The sequence below is a fragment of the Leiobunum rupestre genome, chromosome 6, assembly GCF_980474605.1.
Source record: "Leiobunum rupestre chromosome 6, qqLeiRupe1.1.hap1, whole genome shotgun sequence".
Lineage (NCBI taxonomy): Eukaryota > Metazoa > Arthropoda > Arachnida > Opiliones > Sclerosomatidae > Leiobunum > Leiobunum rupestre.
Genome location: NC_143389.1, coordinates 26,097,925 through 26,115,042, shown reverse-complemented (window position 1 = coordinate 26,115,042; position 17,118 = coordinate 26,097,925). Strand labels below are relative to the sequence as shown.

Genomic DNA, 17,118 nt, shown 5'->3' with positions numbered 1-17,118 from the left:
TATAGGAAGAAAATGGGGGGAAAAGGATAATCGGGAAAGAAAATTAAATGGGGGGATTTTGTCCGAACAATCAATTGGAATGGGGAGATTCTGTCCATATTCCAAAGATTTTATAGTAGCACGAATTCCAAACTTAAGCTTTTATTTGAAATTAACCGGTTTGGCATCATTTCTTCGAATATCTTTTGAAATGGTTCAAAGAGCATTTTTCTGAACAAAAGATTTATAATATTGGGGTGCCTCTTATCATTTATTTGAAAATGAAATGTGTATTTTAAACAAATGAATCTATTATTATATATTACAGATTAGAATCTGACAGAACTATAAGATTTTAATTAGAAAATGCACTTTCAAAATTTGCAAAAGGCTTGAGACTATTAAACTTCGAACAAATGATACAGCCTTAAGAAACAGGGCTTTTATGAAGCTTATTTCGTGTGAAATGAATGCATATTAGTAGTTTGGAACTCGTACTAATAGGGATGGTAACAGTCCTTATATGGAGGTTCTGAAGCCGGAAATATCATGAATTAAAGTTCTTTTCCGTCTGTGACAGGGTCGAGTTCCTGTGAAATGGATGGCGATCGAGTCACTCAGAGATCATGTGTATACGTCGAAAAGTGACGTCTGGTCTTTTGGAATTGTGCTCTGGGAAATAGTTACTCTGGGTACGTTCATTTCTTTTAATGCAGTGAAAACCAAGTGACAGCGGTGACTCTAAAGGCGAATTCCTCTTACTCTCTGAGAGCGCTCTCAGATCACATTTCATTTCTAATTGAGATCGCATTACCGGATCGATCTCGAAGCGTTTCCGGATCGCTCCGGTAAAAGGGAAAATGCCATTTGTGCTCGCGATATTGATCTTATCTTTCTTACACTCTGAACCAAAAAAAATGTTTTTCAAGTGGTAATCAAACCCGAATTATGTACTTATATTCTAGTTATCCAATTGATAGTTCTTAAAATACTTTGCGACGTTAACTAGCTGACCCGATATAGCAATGTCAATTTCACCTGGATCAAAGAATGTTCGACCTTCATATTGTATAAATATACTAAATACTAAGGCGGTGCGATTAGTGGTTTTATGCAATCGAGTCGGTTATCGAATATCAAATTTCTTTCATCGAGTATTCGAGTCGAGTAATATTCAAGTCGAGTCGAGTAATCGAGTACTTGATTAAGGGGAAACTTACTCTTATTCGAGTTGAGTAACTAAAAAAAAACTCGAGTAATATTTTTAATGAGTCGGGTTATCGAGTACTTGATTAGCAGCTGGTTTTATTCACGTAATTATGAAATAAAATTTAAATTCTGAAAAATATTCCTTTAATTTAAATGAACTACAGTTTCCACAACTTTGTAGGTACCGTTTATTGCCCCCCAAAAAGTTGTAAAACCCCTCTTTAAACTTTGAAGTCACGAGGATAGGACGAGTTTAGAGAGCACCGTATTCGAGTAATCGGGTACCCGAGTATGCAATTTTTTGGTCCTCGGTAATCGACAAGTATTCTCTAATTACTTATTCGAGGTCGAGTTCGAGTACTCTACCTCAAAAAAGGCCGAGTACCCAATGATGTTCGTGTACTCACACAGCCCTACTATGTACTATATTCTATAACTATATATCTGAAATGTAAAATACACAAATGCAAGAATGAAAGCTTTAATTATTCGGGCACTTGCTCTTGACATTTCAGGGAATATTCGATTTCGTTAGCACTATGGAAATCAAAAACCAAGTAACAGTGGTGTCGCTAGTCACCGAAATGCCATCACTCACAATTGGTAGTGTCAATTATATCGAAAATCTCTTAAAGAAAGTTCAAAGTTCCATTTTTTAGTGGAACAACGAATTTCACATTACTACCACCAGGTTTAACGTAACAACCAGCGATTTTTCGAATTAAGATTTTATTAAAATCTTCATAAAATTGCCATCCTGAAAATGTCTGCCCAAATGGTCTTCCCCATAAATAAAATCCTAGTGACGAGAAGAGCACTCTAAATAACTTTATCAATATGATGGAAAATACAGAAAATTATTTAATCACTTGAGGAAAATATGCAAATGGTTCCTTCTAAAATTATTTCGTAGTTTTTCCAAGAGCACACTGAGATTTCTGTACGCACGGCATAGTCATTTACAAATTGCCTTCTCTTTTCCTCGTAGGAGCTTCGCCATATCCAGGATTATGTCCTGAGAGACTTTATCAATTGCTGAATGCAGGTTACCGGATGGAAAAACCGGAATATTGCGGGGATGCTTTGTGAGTTAAATCTAATTTTTTTTACTACATCGAAATAAAAATTTTGGTAAAAAGTTTTAAGGACTTTCTAGAAATTATATTTTACTCAATTTGAAATGATTGACATTTGTAAAGGGGGAAAATCTGGCGTAGGTAGTTTCCCTTGGAAAACGACGCATTTAATTACATTCGGTCCTATTTTCAAAGAGGTTTTTCCAGTACACCTTATACGTATAAAAAAAGATAACGAGAGATGAGCTAAGTTAAACATCTATTTTTATAAATTTGTGCGTTAAATATACGCAACGAATATACATTATACTTTGATCATCGAATTTCCGAGGGGCTAACCACTGTTAGAAAATCTGTACACCGGATTACGCTTAGATTACCACTGCCAAAGGCAGGGACTTCAAAGATTACGCGTAATCCCATTAGTACAGTCAAATGTACGGCTCTGTACACCGATTACTCGGAGTGATCAGCCCCTCGCGAATTTCGCTAACTGGGAGAGTTTTCAGGCGTGTTAGGAAAACATTTAAAAACTTTAAAACCTGTTAAACAAATTATGAATATTTGATATCTTTCCAATATAAATGTATTTTGCTTGAGCCTCATTAAAATATAATGGTTCATTACCAAAATAATCTCCCACATCAAATTTGGCATTATTTCGAACGTTCCACTCGGATGCCGTTCCCATTCATACAAAACCTCCGAAAATATAATGCCACGCAGCAGCTATAAACACATTTGTTTAAAACTGAAGTAGATTTACATATTTATAGTTCCTTAAATTTAAACAGCTCTTCAATTATTAATAAAAGTTTGAAATGTCGATTTCTTCATGAGTAACAAGAATGAATTTAAGGAGAATGACTGTGAGCATCGTGGTAAAATATCCAAAACAAAACGTCACCAGGCTGCTTTGATTTTTATAAGGGGACATTGTCAGATTTACTTTTCGAGCGTGAGCGAAACTGGTAGCCACGCTAAAGATTGTCTCATTAAAGTCATTCTCCTTAATTATACATTTAGGCTAGTATAAACATCTTCGGGGTTCCTATTTCGGAATTAAAATATGTTTATAACGAAGCTTTGTGTATGCTCACAATGAAGGTACAGAATAATGAGACAATGCTGGAGCGCAAATTCTTTCGAGAGACCTTCTTTTAAGGAACTAACTCAAAAATTCGATAATATGCTTCAAGATACTGCGGTAAGAAACATTTTTTGTATTCTTGTTCAAAGGTTTTCCGGGGTCATTAAGGATTTACCGTGCCTGCTTAAAGTGGCTTACAGAATGAACAGAACTATATTATGGTCCCAAAACCGCTTTCAAATGTTACCAGTAATTTTATTTTTACAGTTTTAAAAGGTCTATCAACAATAATTAACTATATCATTTAATTACAAATTGCACAAGCGTTTATTTTATATTCGATCTATACCAAATACTAAATTATAAGAATTACTTAATTTATGAATTGTAAAGGAAAAATAACGGTTTTTAAATTACATTTTTCAAAAGTCTATTAAATCTAAAGTTTATCTTAAAAAACATTAATACCGGAAAATAAATAATTCTTTATCATTTGGTGGATTTCAATTATTTTCAGGTTTACTTGGATTTAGCACTTTTCAACGGTCCTTCAGCGTCAGGACAAGAATGCGAGACGAACAATTCGGACTCAGATGAGCCAACCACTCCTCTTCGCAGTAGCTGTAAGAACCTCTTTACATCACACTTGATCATTGACTATTTCAATTACAATATACTCACTTTCTAATAACAACGAAAAAATATTTTTATCGACTTCAAATAATTTATATTCCTTTGTATGCTACGTGTATTAGCAAGTCTAATTTGGCTTGCCAGGCTTGATAATTTTCGTATTGTAAACTTCAGTTATTCGGTTTTCAATGTTGATCTGCCACTTTTAAATTATGATAACTGATTTAGTACCAGTGAATGAACTATTTTTTTAAAACACTTTCAAAATATAACGAAATTTTAACAAACAATTTTTTCTTCGGGTATAATTATAATTCATAATATTTTTGTAATAACGGGATTTAAGGAAAAGATAATATAAGATTTTGATCGAATGTTTCATTTCAGTTGCTGAGGAGAATGTGAATTACGGGCAAATCAGCTTCGCCTCATCGGTGTCATCACTATCTTAAATTGACATTACAAACTATTTAAAGTGCGTCGCCCGTGGAATTTTAACATTGAGTTTTATCACCCAAAGACACTCGATCTCTTGTTCGCTCGGTCATGGCCATTTTCTAACAAACAAAATAAAAATTTATGAATTTGAAAATTTCTGGTATCGTTGGTTTTTCTCAGTTTTCAGCTTTTTCTCGATAAAAAATTATTATTTTTAAAGACCTGTCAATAAACACATGTTAGGGGAGGGGGATGACAAAATGGTTTTTTTCTAAACGCCCTTTCGTAACTATTGGAAAAAGCCCCACCCCTAAACTACTCAAATCTCACCTCAATTATAATAGCATTATATGTCAAAAAATTAATCAATAATCATCTTATTTTAAAACTAAGCCTATTAATTTACTACTAAATTGTAATCGTGAGTTAATATCATTGATACTTTACATTCTGGTATAAAACTATGATTTTTACATTTAGTAACCTAGAGTACAAAGCCCACTCTCCCCCCATTACCGCGTTACGTTATTTGTGAACGGCCCCTAATTTTAGAAAAAAATGAATCCAAAGACAAATTGCATAAACATTTTTTTTAAAACTCTACCTATTGTACATGGTTTTTGAAAATACCAAATATGTCATTCCGTTAAATTTCCTTCTCATTCTTTTATCTAGTCTCGATCAAAAATTAATTTATTAATACTTCGAAATAATGAACATGTTTAGACGATATTTAGCGTTGCTCCGAATCCCTCTCATGCCTGAAAAGTAAGCTGCAACCCGCTAAACAAAATCCATCGGGATTGAAGCCGACGTCGGATAATTTTTTCCTCTCGTGCCGGGGGTAAAATCGATCTAGTCATACTCCCTTTCTTCGATCTAGTCATTCTCCATAAATAGAATTAAATACATTACTATAATTCTACGTAATAAATCAATACAGAAGGTTTTTCTTCAAGGAAAATGGCTTCGAATCAGTTTTACCTCTTCTTAAATTATTTATCTATACTCGGGTAATTTCTGTGTGAACCTGATCCATGATTTTTCCCTTCTACGACAGTAAATATATTTTCCAAAAAGACCAACCAAGGTGTTTCCCGATTATTTGTTGTAACCCGGCCACCTGTTTAAGGCATTATAAGTCGCTAGCTGACTTGGGCCTAAGGTGGTGCCTCGGGTATTAGCCTAGCTGATTATTATAATTATTATTATATAACTTAAAACGGATTAGGAATTTTTAAGTTATTTCCCTTCTAAGATAAGAATGCTACTTGCTACACAGATCAATTTAAGTGCTTTTATCATTTTGTAATTCGGATTAGATTGCAATTGAGTATGTTACATCTATTTGAAATTTCGGTTATTTTCTATGATAATTATATTTGTGTGTTTTCCCATTCCGTAACTTCTAACTCGATGGCCATTGAGAAAGCTACACCTATTAGAAATTTTCAAATTTTAATTAAATGTGTCAATGAGGAGAAATGGTCCGAGTCAAAAGAAGAGCCTGTATTTTGAAAAATAGACAAAATAAAAGCGACGAAATGTCTAAGTTTTAACCGTGTCTCCTCAAATTCACATATCGTTACGTGTTATTGAAGTCACTCCGGTAGTTATGACGTCACTACCACCTGCATCAAAGTCTTTTTCGAAAGATAAGATAACCTGACAAAAGGAAGTGATGTCACTCAGTCTTACGGGTTTGCGTTTTAATTTAATGAATAGGTGGTAGCTAAATATTACTGGCATAGTTCTGTACAGCTCAGATAGGTCAATGAAGATAACGTTAAAAAAATTAACAGGTTTCAGGTTGGACATGTTATAGACAGGACAAGACAGAAAAACGGGAGTGGCAGGTTGCAGAGGTTAGAATGAACCCTTTGATATAAGTCTGCTTTTATGCACCTTCATTCTTGAAATAGCTTGCTCGATTCAACAGATAGAAACCCTTTATTTTTTGAAAAGGTGAATTATTGAACCTTTAAACACCTTTCGTTTTGACATAGTGAAATGCGGGTCTGTGTGAACAAAATGCCACCAAAAACGGATTTCTGCTGATATCTACGTTCGTATAAATCTCATCTATTACATAACGAAAAGGTGAATTATTGAACCTTTAAACACCTTTCGTTTTGACATAGTGAAATGCGGGTCTGTGTGAACAAAATGCCACCAAAAACGGATTTCTGCTGATATCTACGTTCGTATAAATCTCATCTATTACATAACTAAGGCCCACAAGAAGGCCCATTCAAATTTATCAACCTCTTTTTGATCGTTATATATGAAACGCACCTTAAATTTACCCTTTGTTGACCAAACTCACTTGATAAAAATGACACGCCAAATCCTAAACACCACCGAGAACGTACTTCAATTACAATATAATTGTTTGGATTATTGCGCGAAAAAATGGTACTCATTCGATTTGTGGTATCATAATTTTATCTTTTAATAAACAAACAATATTTGAAAATATTATTTATTGGACTCTCATCAATATTTCATGGACCCTACGTAACATTTGAAAAACAATATTAAATGAGTCATATTAGACAGAAACACGTATCGAAAATTCCCCCAAACCTCGGTGACGTGTTGCGCAATTGTCATTATTAATTCTATCTCAACTAGGACGTGAAATAAATTTGGAATTTCCCTGATCCGGAAGAATCCATTAGTCTCTCATTCAATATTGGTCTATCACATGAAAAGGTGATTGTTCTATTCCGTGTATTAAAATATGCGGTGGATTTTCACTGCAGATTATATAATTATAAGAAAACCAGTTTTTCCACTTTTCTAGAACTCTTCTTTCGGTTATCAAGTTTGAGTTTATAAAACAGCGAGCGGACTTCCCCGATGAAGCAGTAATCAATTGTCACCCGTCACTTCAATGATCCTGAGATAGCGCTCGGTCTCGACCTTTTCTCCAGGTCGCTTCGCCCGAGTGTCTTCCCAAAATCGTTCCAGGAAAACAACGGACCAAAATTCCGCCGTTCACAGAATCAATCAGCTCTCGCGCTCCTTTAAGTTTAGAGTCAAAGACTTCTTTTACTCAGTTGTTACTTTGGAACTCGGCTTGCCATGTCATTCGACAATGTCAGTGGCTGTTATCTCATGAAAACGAGAAACTTTACGGAAGAAGCTTACGAATCTTTCAAGGTAATTCGCCAAGAACATTTTATTGAATTTTTTGCGTTCGGTGTGCCATGGTTAAAGATAATCTTCTGCATTTTCGGTGTTTTTGCGAATATTTTAAACATTGTCGTGCTGACGAGACCCTACATCTCCAGTTCGATAAACATAATACTGGCCTCGTTAGAAACGGTAAATTTACTAATCTACCCAACGTACTTTTACGAATTTGCCATGTTCTATAACAAGGATTATGGGATTTTGTTCTCCGAGACCACCAGTTTATTTATGACTCTTTCGAACTGCTTAAACAATCTATGCATCTGCATTTCCAACTGGTTGACAGTATCCGTCGGGGTTTGGAGATTCATCGCCATTACCTTCCCTTTCAAAGCGTCGATATATTGCAGCACCTTTAGAAGCAAACTAGTGGTGGGATTGGTGTCCATCCTCTCGTTGGCCTTCTGGTTCTTCTACTTTTTGTCGTTCGAGTGCTTGTTGTACGTTTTTCAAATTATGACCGAGGAAGGAGACATCGCCTACGAAATCCCGGTGCGACTAACTGGTAACTGGAGATACATCAGTGTCTCGCAGGCTTTCAAACATTTCTATCCGATAGAAATCTTAATGAGCACGACTGTTCCGTGTGTCGCCTTGGCTTTCATTTCAATCTGTCTGATAGTACAGCTGTGGAAAGCCCGCAGCGAAAGAGTGGCCGTGCGCAAGGAACGGTCATCCGTCAGTAAATCCGACGTGGCTTCGGACAACAGCACGGGAGAGAAGCGACTAACGATCGCTTTGACCGCTATGATTTTAATGTATTTCTTGGCCTTCTTGCCTGAGAGCACCATTAGTGTGATGTATTGGACATCCTCGCCAGCCTTCATTGAAAGTCTCTTCATCACGCGCGTTGCCTGGGGCCGTAGCTGCGTACTTTTGTGTAATTCCCTCACGATATTTTTTTATTGCGCGATGAGCGCCAAATTAAGGAAGACATACGTGCAAAATCTCTGTTCCGTCATTTACAAAGAACCTAAAAGCAAATTGAAACCCGTGGCTGGGATCTAGCGCTTCGAATCGCGATGGTTAATCTGTTATTTGGTATGATAACAAGATCTTTTGAACTATATATATTATCAACTGCTAATCTGATAAGTTTTTATCCGTAATGCCTAAAATAAAAATCTTTCATTTTAAGTTTTTATTATTTACTTAGATAACATAATATTGTTCTAAGGTCTGTAGCGAAAAACCATTTGATTATCTGATTTTTTAAACCCTAAAGTAGATCTTTTAAGAAACTTAAAAGATACGAAAATTAAGGTTTTTGCATTCAGTGTTCGTTATTTTTAAAAATGGCGTTTGTATGCCTATGACAATTCAAATATTTTGGAGAATTCAGTTATTCCTGTATCAGTCTAACATAAGCCCCACTACTGTATAAAGCCAGAGTATGAGAATCAAATATCAGAAGAAAAACAGTGCGAAGCGGTAGCTCTTTCATTTTCCAAACGGATATTATTTAGTGCTTTTGAAAAGTGTTTAAGCTGAGAATCAATAAAACAATATTGTTTTATAAAATCGTTAAATATTTAAGAAATGTTTTATTTCAAATTATACTCGATACTTAAACCTCGCGTTGAAACAAAAAAAAGGTAAAGACTTTTATTATAATTTTGTAAACATTTGTTACTTAGCTTCGGTCAACTTTTAAAACTGCCCCAAAAAATTACCGTTACTAGCCATTATAATATTTTAATTATATGAGATTTTAACGCGGACTTTACTCTGTGGGAAAACGAAGAAGGATGATTGACTTCGAAAAACTGCACCTGAATCATTTTGATATTAAAATAATCTTCACATTAATAAAAACATGTATTATTATGTTGAATAAATAGAAGGCATAATGTGTTACATAATCAGAATCGTACTTTTTTATTAATTGATTATTTCAAGAGTATTATATACACATTTCAATATTTGATGTGTCCAAAATAGTCCGCCTAACGGTCCGAATATTTAGACAGCCTGGAAAAATAGCCGGCTTCATGGCTATACTAAAAAGGTCTAATAGTTGTAGGGTTAATTCAACTTAATTGAGGTTTTTGGTTATTTTACATGTTCGAATCAGGTGATGCCATATTTACAATCTATATTTTAAACCACGGTAAACGTAGACCCGCTCGCTCGAGAGTTATCCGTGTTTGAACGCACGCGCAGTGATACCCCAGCAGTGGTATTTGAGTTATTTTCAAAATCACTTTGCCTGGTTTGCGTGATAAAATACCCTAACATGTCCATGTCCAGAAAGTAGATTGAAAAAGATTGATTGATGTAGAGATATTTAAAATAACCTGAATTCATTTTTAATTTTTATCATCTTCTAAGTCGCAGATAAGGAGGTATTTTGCGAAGCCAGAATTTGTTTAAATAATATTCGAGAGTCTATACATAAAAAGTACAGAACTAATTATATCCTTTTGAAATATTTTTAATTTATTCTTCGTTATCACACAAGAAAATTTTATTTTTAATTACCTCTCTTGTTAACTTCCTCTCCACAGCCCTGAGATAAACGCGGTTTCTTACTGTATGAAAACTAGGAACAAAAAACTCCCCACGTACTTATAGAATAGCTAAAAACGACATCATTCTTTAAATTTCGATATAAATTCCATCAATAAAACAGTCGCTTTATTTGGGTCGACTACAGGCGTCAATGGAAACGTCTTGGGTTACCGAGCGGCAGTGTCCGTGGGACGAGTTTCGGGTCGGCTTCGAGTTAGGTGATAAGGTTGAATGCGTTTTGTTACAAGAATTCAAATGCAGTCATTTTATCTTATTTTTATATACTCTGTTCAAATTCTATCAAGCAATTACCAGATACCAGTGGCGCTATCTGAACCGCTAAAATACATGTGATAAATCAGATATCACATTATCCACATAAACACCCCGATATAATAATTTAATCGGAATTCATAATAAACATGCAGAGTGCCCTATATGTGAGCAGTCCATTGCAACTTATAGTGAAATCCTTCACAAATGATTGCATGGCGGTCGCTATTCAGCAAACATCTTTTACGCTCGGGCTTCCGATGAATTCCAACGTTAAGATATTTATATCAAAAGTCAAAATTTAGGCCCTTCGAAGGGTTTTATTATTATATATATATATATATATATATATTAATATAATATTTAGTTTCTGAGAGTTTTAACTATCTGAAAAATTTTCTCAAGAACTCTTTGGGGAGAGATAATCGTATACGGACATTGTTTGACAATATAAATTTTTTAGAAACTTTAAATAAATTTGTTATATCACGAAACCTTAATTTCCATCCAAAACCACATTTAATTTAATTAGAAATTGTTTATTACCTTTAAATACCAAGATTCACCATTCACCAAAGCTACGGTTCTAAACGGCGGGCATTCCGCCATAAGAAAAATCGTTCTAGTTGTGAAACACCTAAACATGTCTGGTAGCCCTGTTATATTATCGTCTGCTTCTTCCAAACCGCCGCTCAGAAGAAATATGAAAAACGCGCGTTGTTGGTTCGCATTTACTTATACTTTTAGAACGTTCACAATTAACCTTTTACAGTGGCTAAACCCAAACTAACGGACAAAACGATAAAAGAAAACCTGAAATCGAAGCAGTCGTTGCTAGTTAGAACGAGTTGAGCGCGTTGAGACTTATTGTTATTTTGCTTTTGGTACCTAAAACGTTAGTTAGAAATTATTAAAATTACTTTGCGGAAGCTATGTCTACAAAAGAAACGGAATTAGAGCTATTTTGAAGAATTGGTCCCTCTACTATATATTTGTTTTGATTGTGCAAGGAATCTATTGCCATTAAAATTAATTGTCGGAAATGAATAGTTAAGGAGATATAAATAATTTTAAATTATATATAATTGGTCGCGTGCGCATGCGCCGAACGTTGTGGAATTTCATTTGAAAACTTTTTGGAAATCCTTTGGCATTTAAAGACATCCTTGGGAAAACCTAGGAATACTTGGAGAGTTATTTGGGAAATGTCTTGGTAATCTGTGGGGAATTTCTTGGGAATACTTTGGGAAAATGTGGATATGTCTTAGGTATTTCTTTGGGAAAACGTGTAAATATCTTGGGAATTTCATGGGAAGGACTTGGTTATAGTTTGGGACTTTCTTTGGAAAAACTTGGGAATTTCTTTGGAATACCGTAGGATTGTATTTGTGAAACCTTGGGGATTTCTTGGGAATACTTTGGCGAATTTCATAAGAAAAACGTATGATTTTATTTGGAAAACCATGGGAACACCTAGGGGATTTCTTGGGAATACTCTGGGAATTTCTTGGAAAAACCATTTGAACACCTAGAGCATTTCTTGAGAGTACTTTGGGAATGTCTTTGCGAAACCTTGCAAATCCCTTTGGAAAACCTTGGTAATTTCTTGAGAATTACTGCGCGAAACCGTGGGAATATCTTTGGAAAACCTTGGGAATATCTTTGGGATTTTCTTGGGTATTTGTCTTAAGAATATCTTAAGAAGTGCTTGGGAAAAAAGTGCCAAACTTCCCAATATTTCCCAAAAAATCTCTTACGAAATTCTATAGAATTTCCATTTACAAATTATTAAGAATTCATAAGAAAGTTTTTGTTAGGGTTATTGAGAGAGGGCTACTTTCAAACACCCTAGTTAAAAGTTGGTTCCCAATTAACTATTTTTCGATGCGACCTCGGCTTTTAAAGTCACTGAAACGATAGGAACGCCACTTTTAATTGATATAATAAAAAGTCACCTACCAGTATTTGTTTACAATAAACTTGTTTGTTATTTTAGAATAATTTTTAAAAATAAAAGTAAAATTAATAAATATTATCTTTATGCCGAATATTAATTGTTATTAATTAAAGTAATTCTTTACGAAATACTAACAATCACCAAAGAAAGTATTTCACACATTTATCTGAAAATCTCAAGGAATGTCTCTCAAGTCATTCCGTAAACGTTCTGTAGTATCCTGAACGAAAACTTTAACCATATTCCTTAGAAAACCTTAAGGTATGCCTCCAAACCAATTCTTAAGACACTCTTAATAAAATTGTTGGTTCATTTTTACCTTAAAAACGTTAAAGAATTGCTGTTTAAGGAAGCTGAAGAATTGCTTAAGAAACTCTAACGAGCATATTCCCTGCAAAAACTTAGGAGATGCGTCTTACAAATATCTTAAGATTATCTTAGGAAACCATACTGGGTATTTTTCCTTAAGTATTATAGAGGATTTATCTGTATAGTTTCTCAAGGATTATTTCAGAAAATGTTTTAAAAATTCAAATAATTGAATTTATTATTATTTAAACTTTCTTAAGAATATTTTAAAGATTTCTTTAGAATATTTCCTTTGATTAAGGTTCCTTAGACCCTCCTAAATCTCCATACGGTTTTCTTAAGAGTCTTAAGGAAGTTTTTGTAAGGGCAGTGACAACGATCCGAAGACTCGTTTCTAGTGGCTATGGTTTCGCATTAGCGATGTTTGTTGAGTGGGTCCGATATGAGGTCGCACATTGCGCGTTGATACTGGTGTAGCGCGGCGAAGTCCCCGATTTGACAAACACATTTTCCGTTTTATTTAATTTTCATCGATTCGGATAATTTTTTTTCTATCCTCTAAAAATATTCGAAGTCCCGGTTATAAGGTCAGAGGTCACGTGGTCATTCGTTCGGACCAATCGTAACCGTTGACAGGAATCCCGCGCTCGGAACTTCTTCCAATCGACCTCAGTGTCGCGCACCATCAAAGGGTGACCCGCACATCACCCCCAAATTATTTATGACGAGAAATGGTGCCAGAGTAGCGGCCCTCATAAATTTGGGAAAGTTCAGCAGAATGAACAATACCAAAACAAAATAAGTTGACAGGGCGAAACCAATTATATTTTCGCCATGCCGAATGGATAGTGGAATTTCCACGAATCCTCACAAAAATATGTAACATGGCAAAAGGAATGTATTGACAACAATATATTAGCCTGTCACCTGGACGGCCAGCGTACAGGTAGGAAGATGATTTTGCGGATTAAAATTCGTAAGCAGAGCCATAAATTTAAGAATGTGAGAAAAAGTAAAAAAAAAAAATCATCTGACTATGAAAATAGAATACTTAGGCTTAAAAATTGTTAGCGTTACAATTGGTCATATGTTGTTTCTTAGTTCTCCTGATATCGGCAATTTACGAGGATAGCCAGAATTCCCACACAATACTGATGAGCTCTTAATTTGCGAAAGCGGTCTATTGTTGGAATCTATGGCTAAAATTTTTATCTTATTGTTTTTCTTATTTGTTTAATGCACCACTGTCGTCTAACCCAAATATCGTTGAATGTGACCACTGTCAAAAACCGCATGTGCTTCCAGGTTTTTGAGATTTTTCATTTGAACCAATGTCTAAAATTGTGGGAGACTCATAAAATAAAGTTTACTTATACGTTGTTATAAAAAGTGCAAGCTTCAAATGCCTAATTTCACTAAGCTTTACAAAAGTAGCTAGCCTAACGCTTGAGCTATATTCTTTATAGCAAGAATGAATTCCTCTGTGTAGTCTTTATTTAATTTTTTAAATTTGAAGTCTTGTTCATAGCTTTTATTGGCTGTGTCATCCTTTATATTCTAGCAAAGATGTGAAACTGATACAGTAATATTTATCTAGCTTCCTAATGGATTTTTATATTAAGTTTGTTACATTAAGACATCCCATGCTGTGTTGTCCTTTGTGTTGGAAAGGAAACTATAGGCTATTTATTATTTTTTATCTTAGCCCAACCAATCGTTCCGACCAGAAGTCCATTATGCTAATCCAGACATTAGATTTGAAAAGGTCCTGTCTCGAAAACGAAGGGTAAAATTTTCTTCGCCGAGATGTTGGAAAGGTCATGCGTTTCCAAAAGGTCCATACCAAAATGCGTAAAAATCACAACTGACTCATTGGCCAATAAGTGGTAGCAAGAACGACTGTAAAACTGCCCATAAATGCAGAGATTCATGAAATAAGTCACACAATCCCCACGATGAGTTAAATATTTTTTAATAGTAAGCAGTAAGAATCAAAGAGTAATTTTACTTGAAAGAAAAATCGATGGCCACGCTTTATTAATTATGAACAATATTTCATCACTTTGGACAGTAAAAATATGCGAACTATAACAACTTAAGTGTTAATTTCACCAAAATTCAGGCGCACAGGCAGTGCCGGATTTACGTATGTGCTAACACAAAAGTGTGTTGCAACACAGGGCCTCGCGATTTGAAGGGGCCTCGCCGGGGCTAGGTTTCTACTCTCCTTCAAAAGATCTTACATTAAATAATAGATCCTAGCCAACTACAAAATGTTTATAGTAATTCGCACAATTTTCCCGGGACTACATGATTTTCCTCTCCCCTCCTGTGTGAAGTTAGTTCATAGACTGGCTCGTAGTTTTTGGTCTTCGTTGTACCGGCCACACAAATAGAATCGTCACTGAGGGACCTTGGAGTGATGAGTTGCGCTGTCAAATTCAGTTCCTTTTCAGTATAAAAACTGTAAATTTGTTAAATATATTATTTCCACTGACATAATCAAGAATAATAGAGAGATAAATCTACAATCTTCACAAAAAGGCAAATCACAATTTAAACAAGCCGTTTATAAGTATTTTTTATGTATAAGTTTGAAGAAGGGCTCACTATCTTTATCCTATTACTACGACTCACTTATTTTCAGATTTTTTTTGGCTCGTTAATCTTTATTTTTGGATTCTTCGATTTAAAAGAGTAGATTTTTCCGCGGAAATATAAATTTCGAAGAGACGCAAAACGGTCTTTGATGTATTGCACCTCTCCGTCGTAGTATAAAAATTTATATTAAGTAGGCTCTTCATTCAGGGTGGAGAATACGTAACGTAGATCGTTTAAGTGCTTTTCCCAAGATGGAGAGGCTGTTCCTATGTCGTCCAGGTAAACTCCTACTCCGTGATTTCTTCTTATTGAGGTTGGAAAACTTTTATCCATGGCTCTCTGGAAGGATGAAGGCGCGGAAGATAAACCAAAGGGCATTCGTATAAACTCATGTTTTCCATTATGACAAATGAAAGCGGTTTTAGGGATGGATGATTCTTCCATGGGAATTTGCCAATATCCAGCTTTCAAGTCCAAGGTAGTAATATATTGAGGGTTTCCTGTGTTGTCCAAGATTTCATCTATGCGGGGAAGTGGGTACTGATCTGGGATTGTAACGGAATTTAGTTTTCAATAATCTACACCAAATCTGGTGTCTCCAGTCTTCTTTGGAACCCAGACTACAGGTGCAGCCCAGGGTGAAACAGGTCTGATTATGCCTTGAATTAGCATGTCACTAATAATTTCTTCTATCTTTTCTTGTTTGGAGATAGGCAGAGCATTTCCAGTCTCTATTCTATGTTTCACTGTTCGGAATCTTCCTGGTTTAACTCCAAAAATCCCTGGAAATTCATTGAAAAGGTTCTCTAAATCCTTACGTTGTTCTTGAGTTATTTCTGGAATTTGTGGTAGTAGCTGTGAGGGTTGTATTTTCTTAATGTTATTGGCTTTTCTTGAACCGAGAAAAGGATAAGTCCACCTAGCTCCAGCTATAGTTATGGATATGTAGTTTCTATGGAAATCTGCGGTGGCTTTTGTTTCTGTTAAGAAATCTCGTCCTAAAATTATTGAATAGTGGGTGTTTTCCAGAATGAAAAAGTTAAATTTTATTTTGGGCCCTTGTAGTGTGTCAATGGAAATTTCTTGAGTTATTGGTCCCTTTCTTTCAGCCTTTGATTCTCTGGTTGCCATGGTGATATCGGAGCTTTTTAGTTCCTCAATTGGATGATTGGGTAGAATGCTTAAAAATGTTTTCTGGTTAATGAAACTATTTGTTGCCCCAGAGTCAATTAGTGCAACAAACTCTTTATTTTTACAAAATATTGTGATACAGGAGTCTCTGATCGGGTCTGCGGTCATCATTTGAACTGGAGTTTCTTGATGAATAATCTTTGGACGAGTTGGTCCTCCATTTTTGGGGGGAAAGTTGGTGGTAATCTGTTTGGACAGCTTCTGGCGAAATGATCCGTAGATCCGCAATTGTAACATTGAAAAGGACTAGATTCGGGTTTTCTTGGTGGCATTCGGGGAATTTCGTTATCTCGTCTGGGTCCAGGATAAGATTATTTTTTCTTAGAGTCTATTCTCCCTAAGTCATTTGTGGAATTTTTCAGGAGGGTGTGCATTATTGGCTCCATCTGGGAAATGGCAAGTTGTAATTCTCGTAGACTTCGTACATTACGCAGATAGACCAATGCTGCTACTTCAGGCAAAAGTCCTGTTTTCACTTGTTGTAGAATAAGTTGCTCTGGAGGTCTAAGATATGGAGCTAGCTTATTGTACAGTGATATGACTCTCTGTACATATTCTTCCGGGGTTTCATTTGGGGTTTGGCGACAATAGTTAATTTGTTGCCAAATTTTTTCAGTATAAAAATAATCTAGGTAGGTCTGGTCAAAATAATA

The 17,118-nt window shown here is 35.2% G+C and overlaps 2 protein-coding genes across 2 annotated transcripts in view; both read left to right on the top strand.

Moving 5' to 3' along the window:
- The window catches only part of Ret (protein kinase receptor Ret oncogene), a 76,762-nt gene extending 72,000 nt beyond the window's left edge, over positions 1–4,762 (top strand). Inside the window, exons 17-21 of the mRNA XM_090179287.1 lie at positions 560–671; positions 2,177–2,273; positions 3,372–3,471; positions 3,872–3,977; positions 4,375–4,762. Coding sequence (XP_090035413.1) covers positions 560–671; positions 2,177–2,273; positions 3,372–3,471; positions 3,872–3,977; positions 4,375–4,439 — 480 coding nt within the window. The 3' untranslated portion in view covers positions 4,440–4,762. The remainder of the gene's footprint in view (positions 1–559; positions 672–2,176; positions 2,274–3,371; positions 3,472–3,871; positions 3,978–4,374) is intronic.
- A 2,750-nt stretch (positions 4,763–7,512) lies between these two features.
- Positions 7,513–8,631, top strand: LOC149940516 (sex peptide receptor-like). The gene has a single exon (XM_090179286.1). The coding sequence runs from the start codon at positions 7,513–7,515 to the stop codon at positions 8,629–8,631; it is 1,119 nt and encodes a 372-aa protein (XP_090035412.1).
- Positions 8,632–17,118: the final 8,487 nt, after the last annotated feature.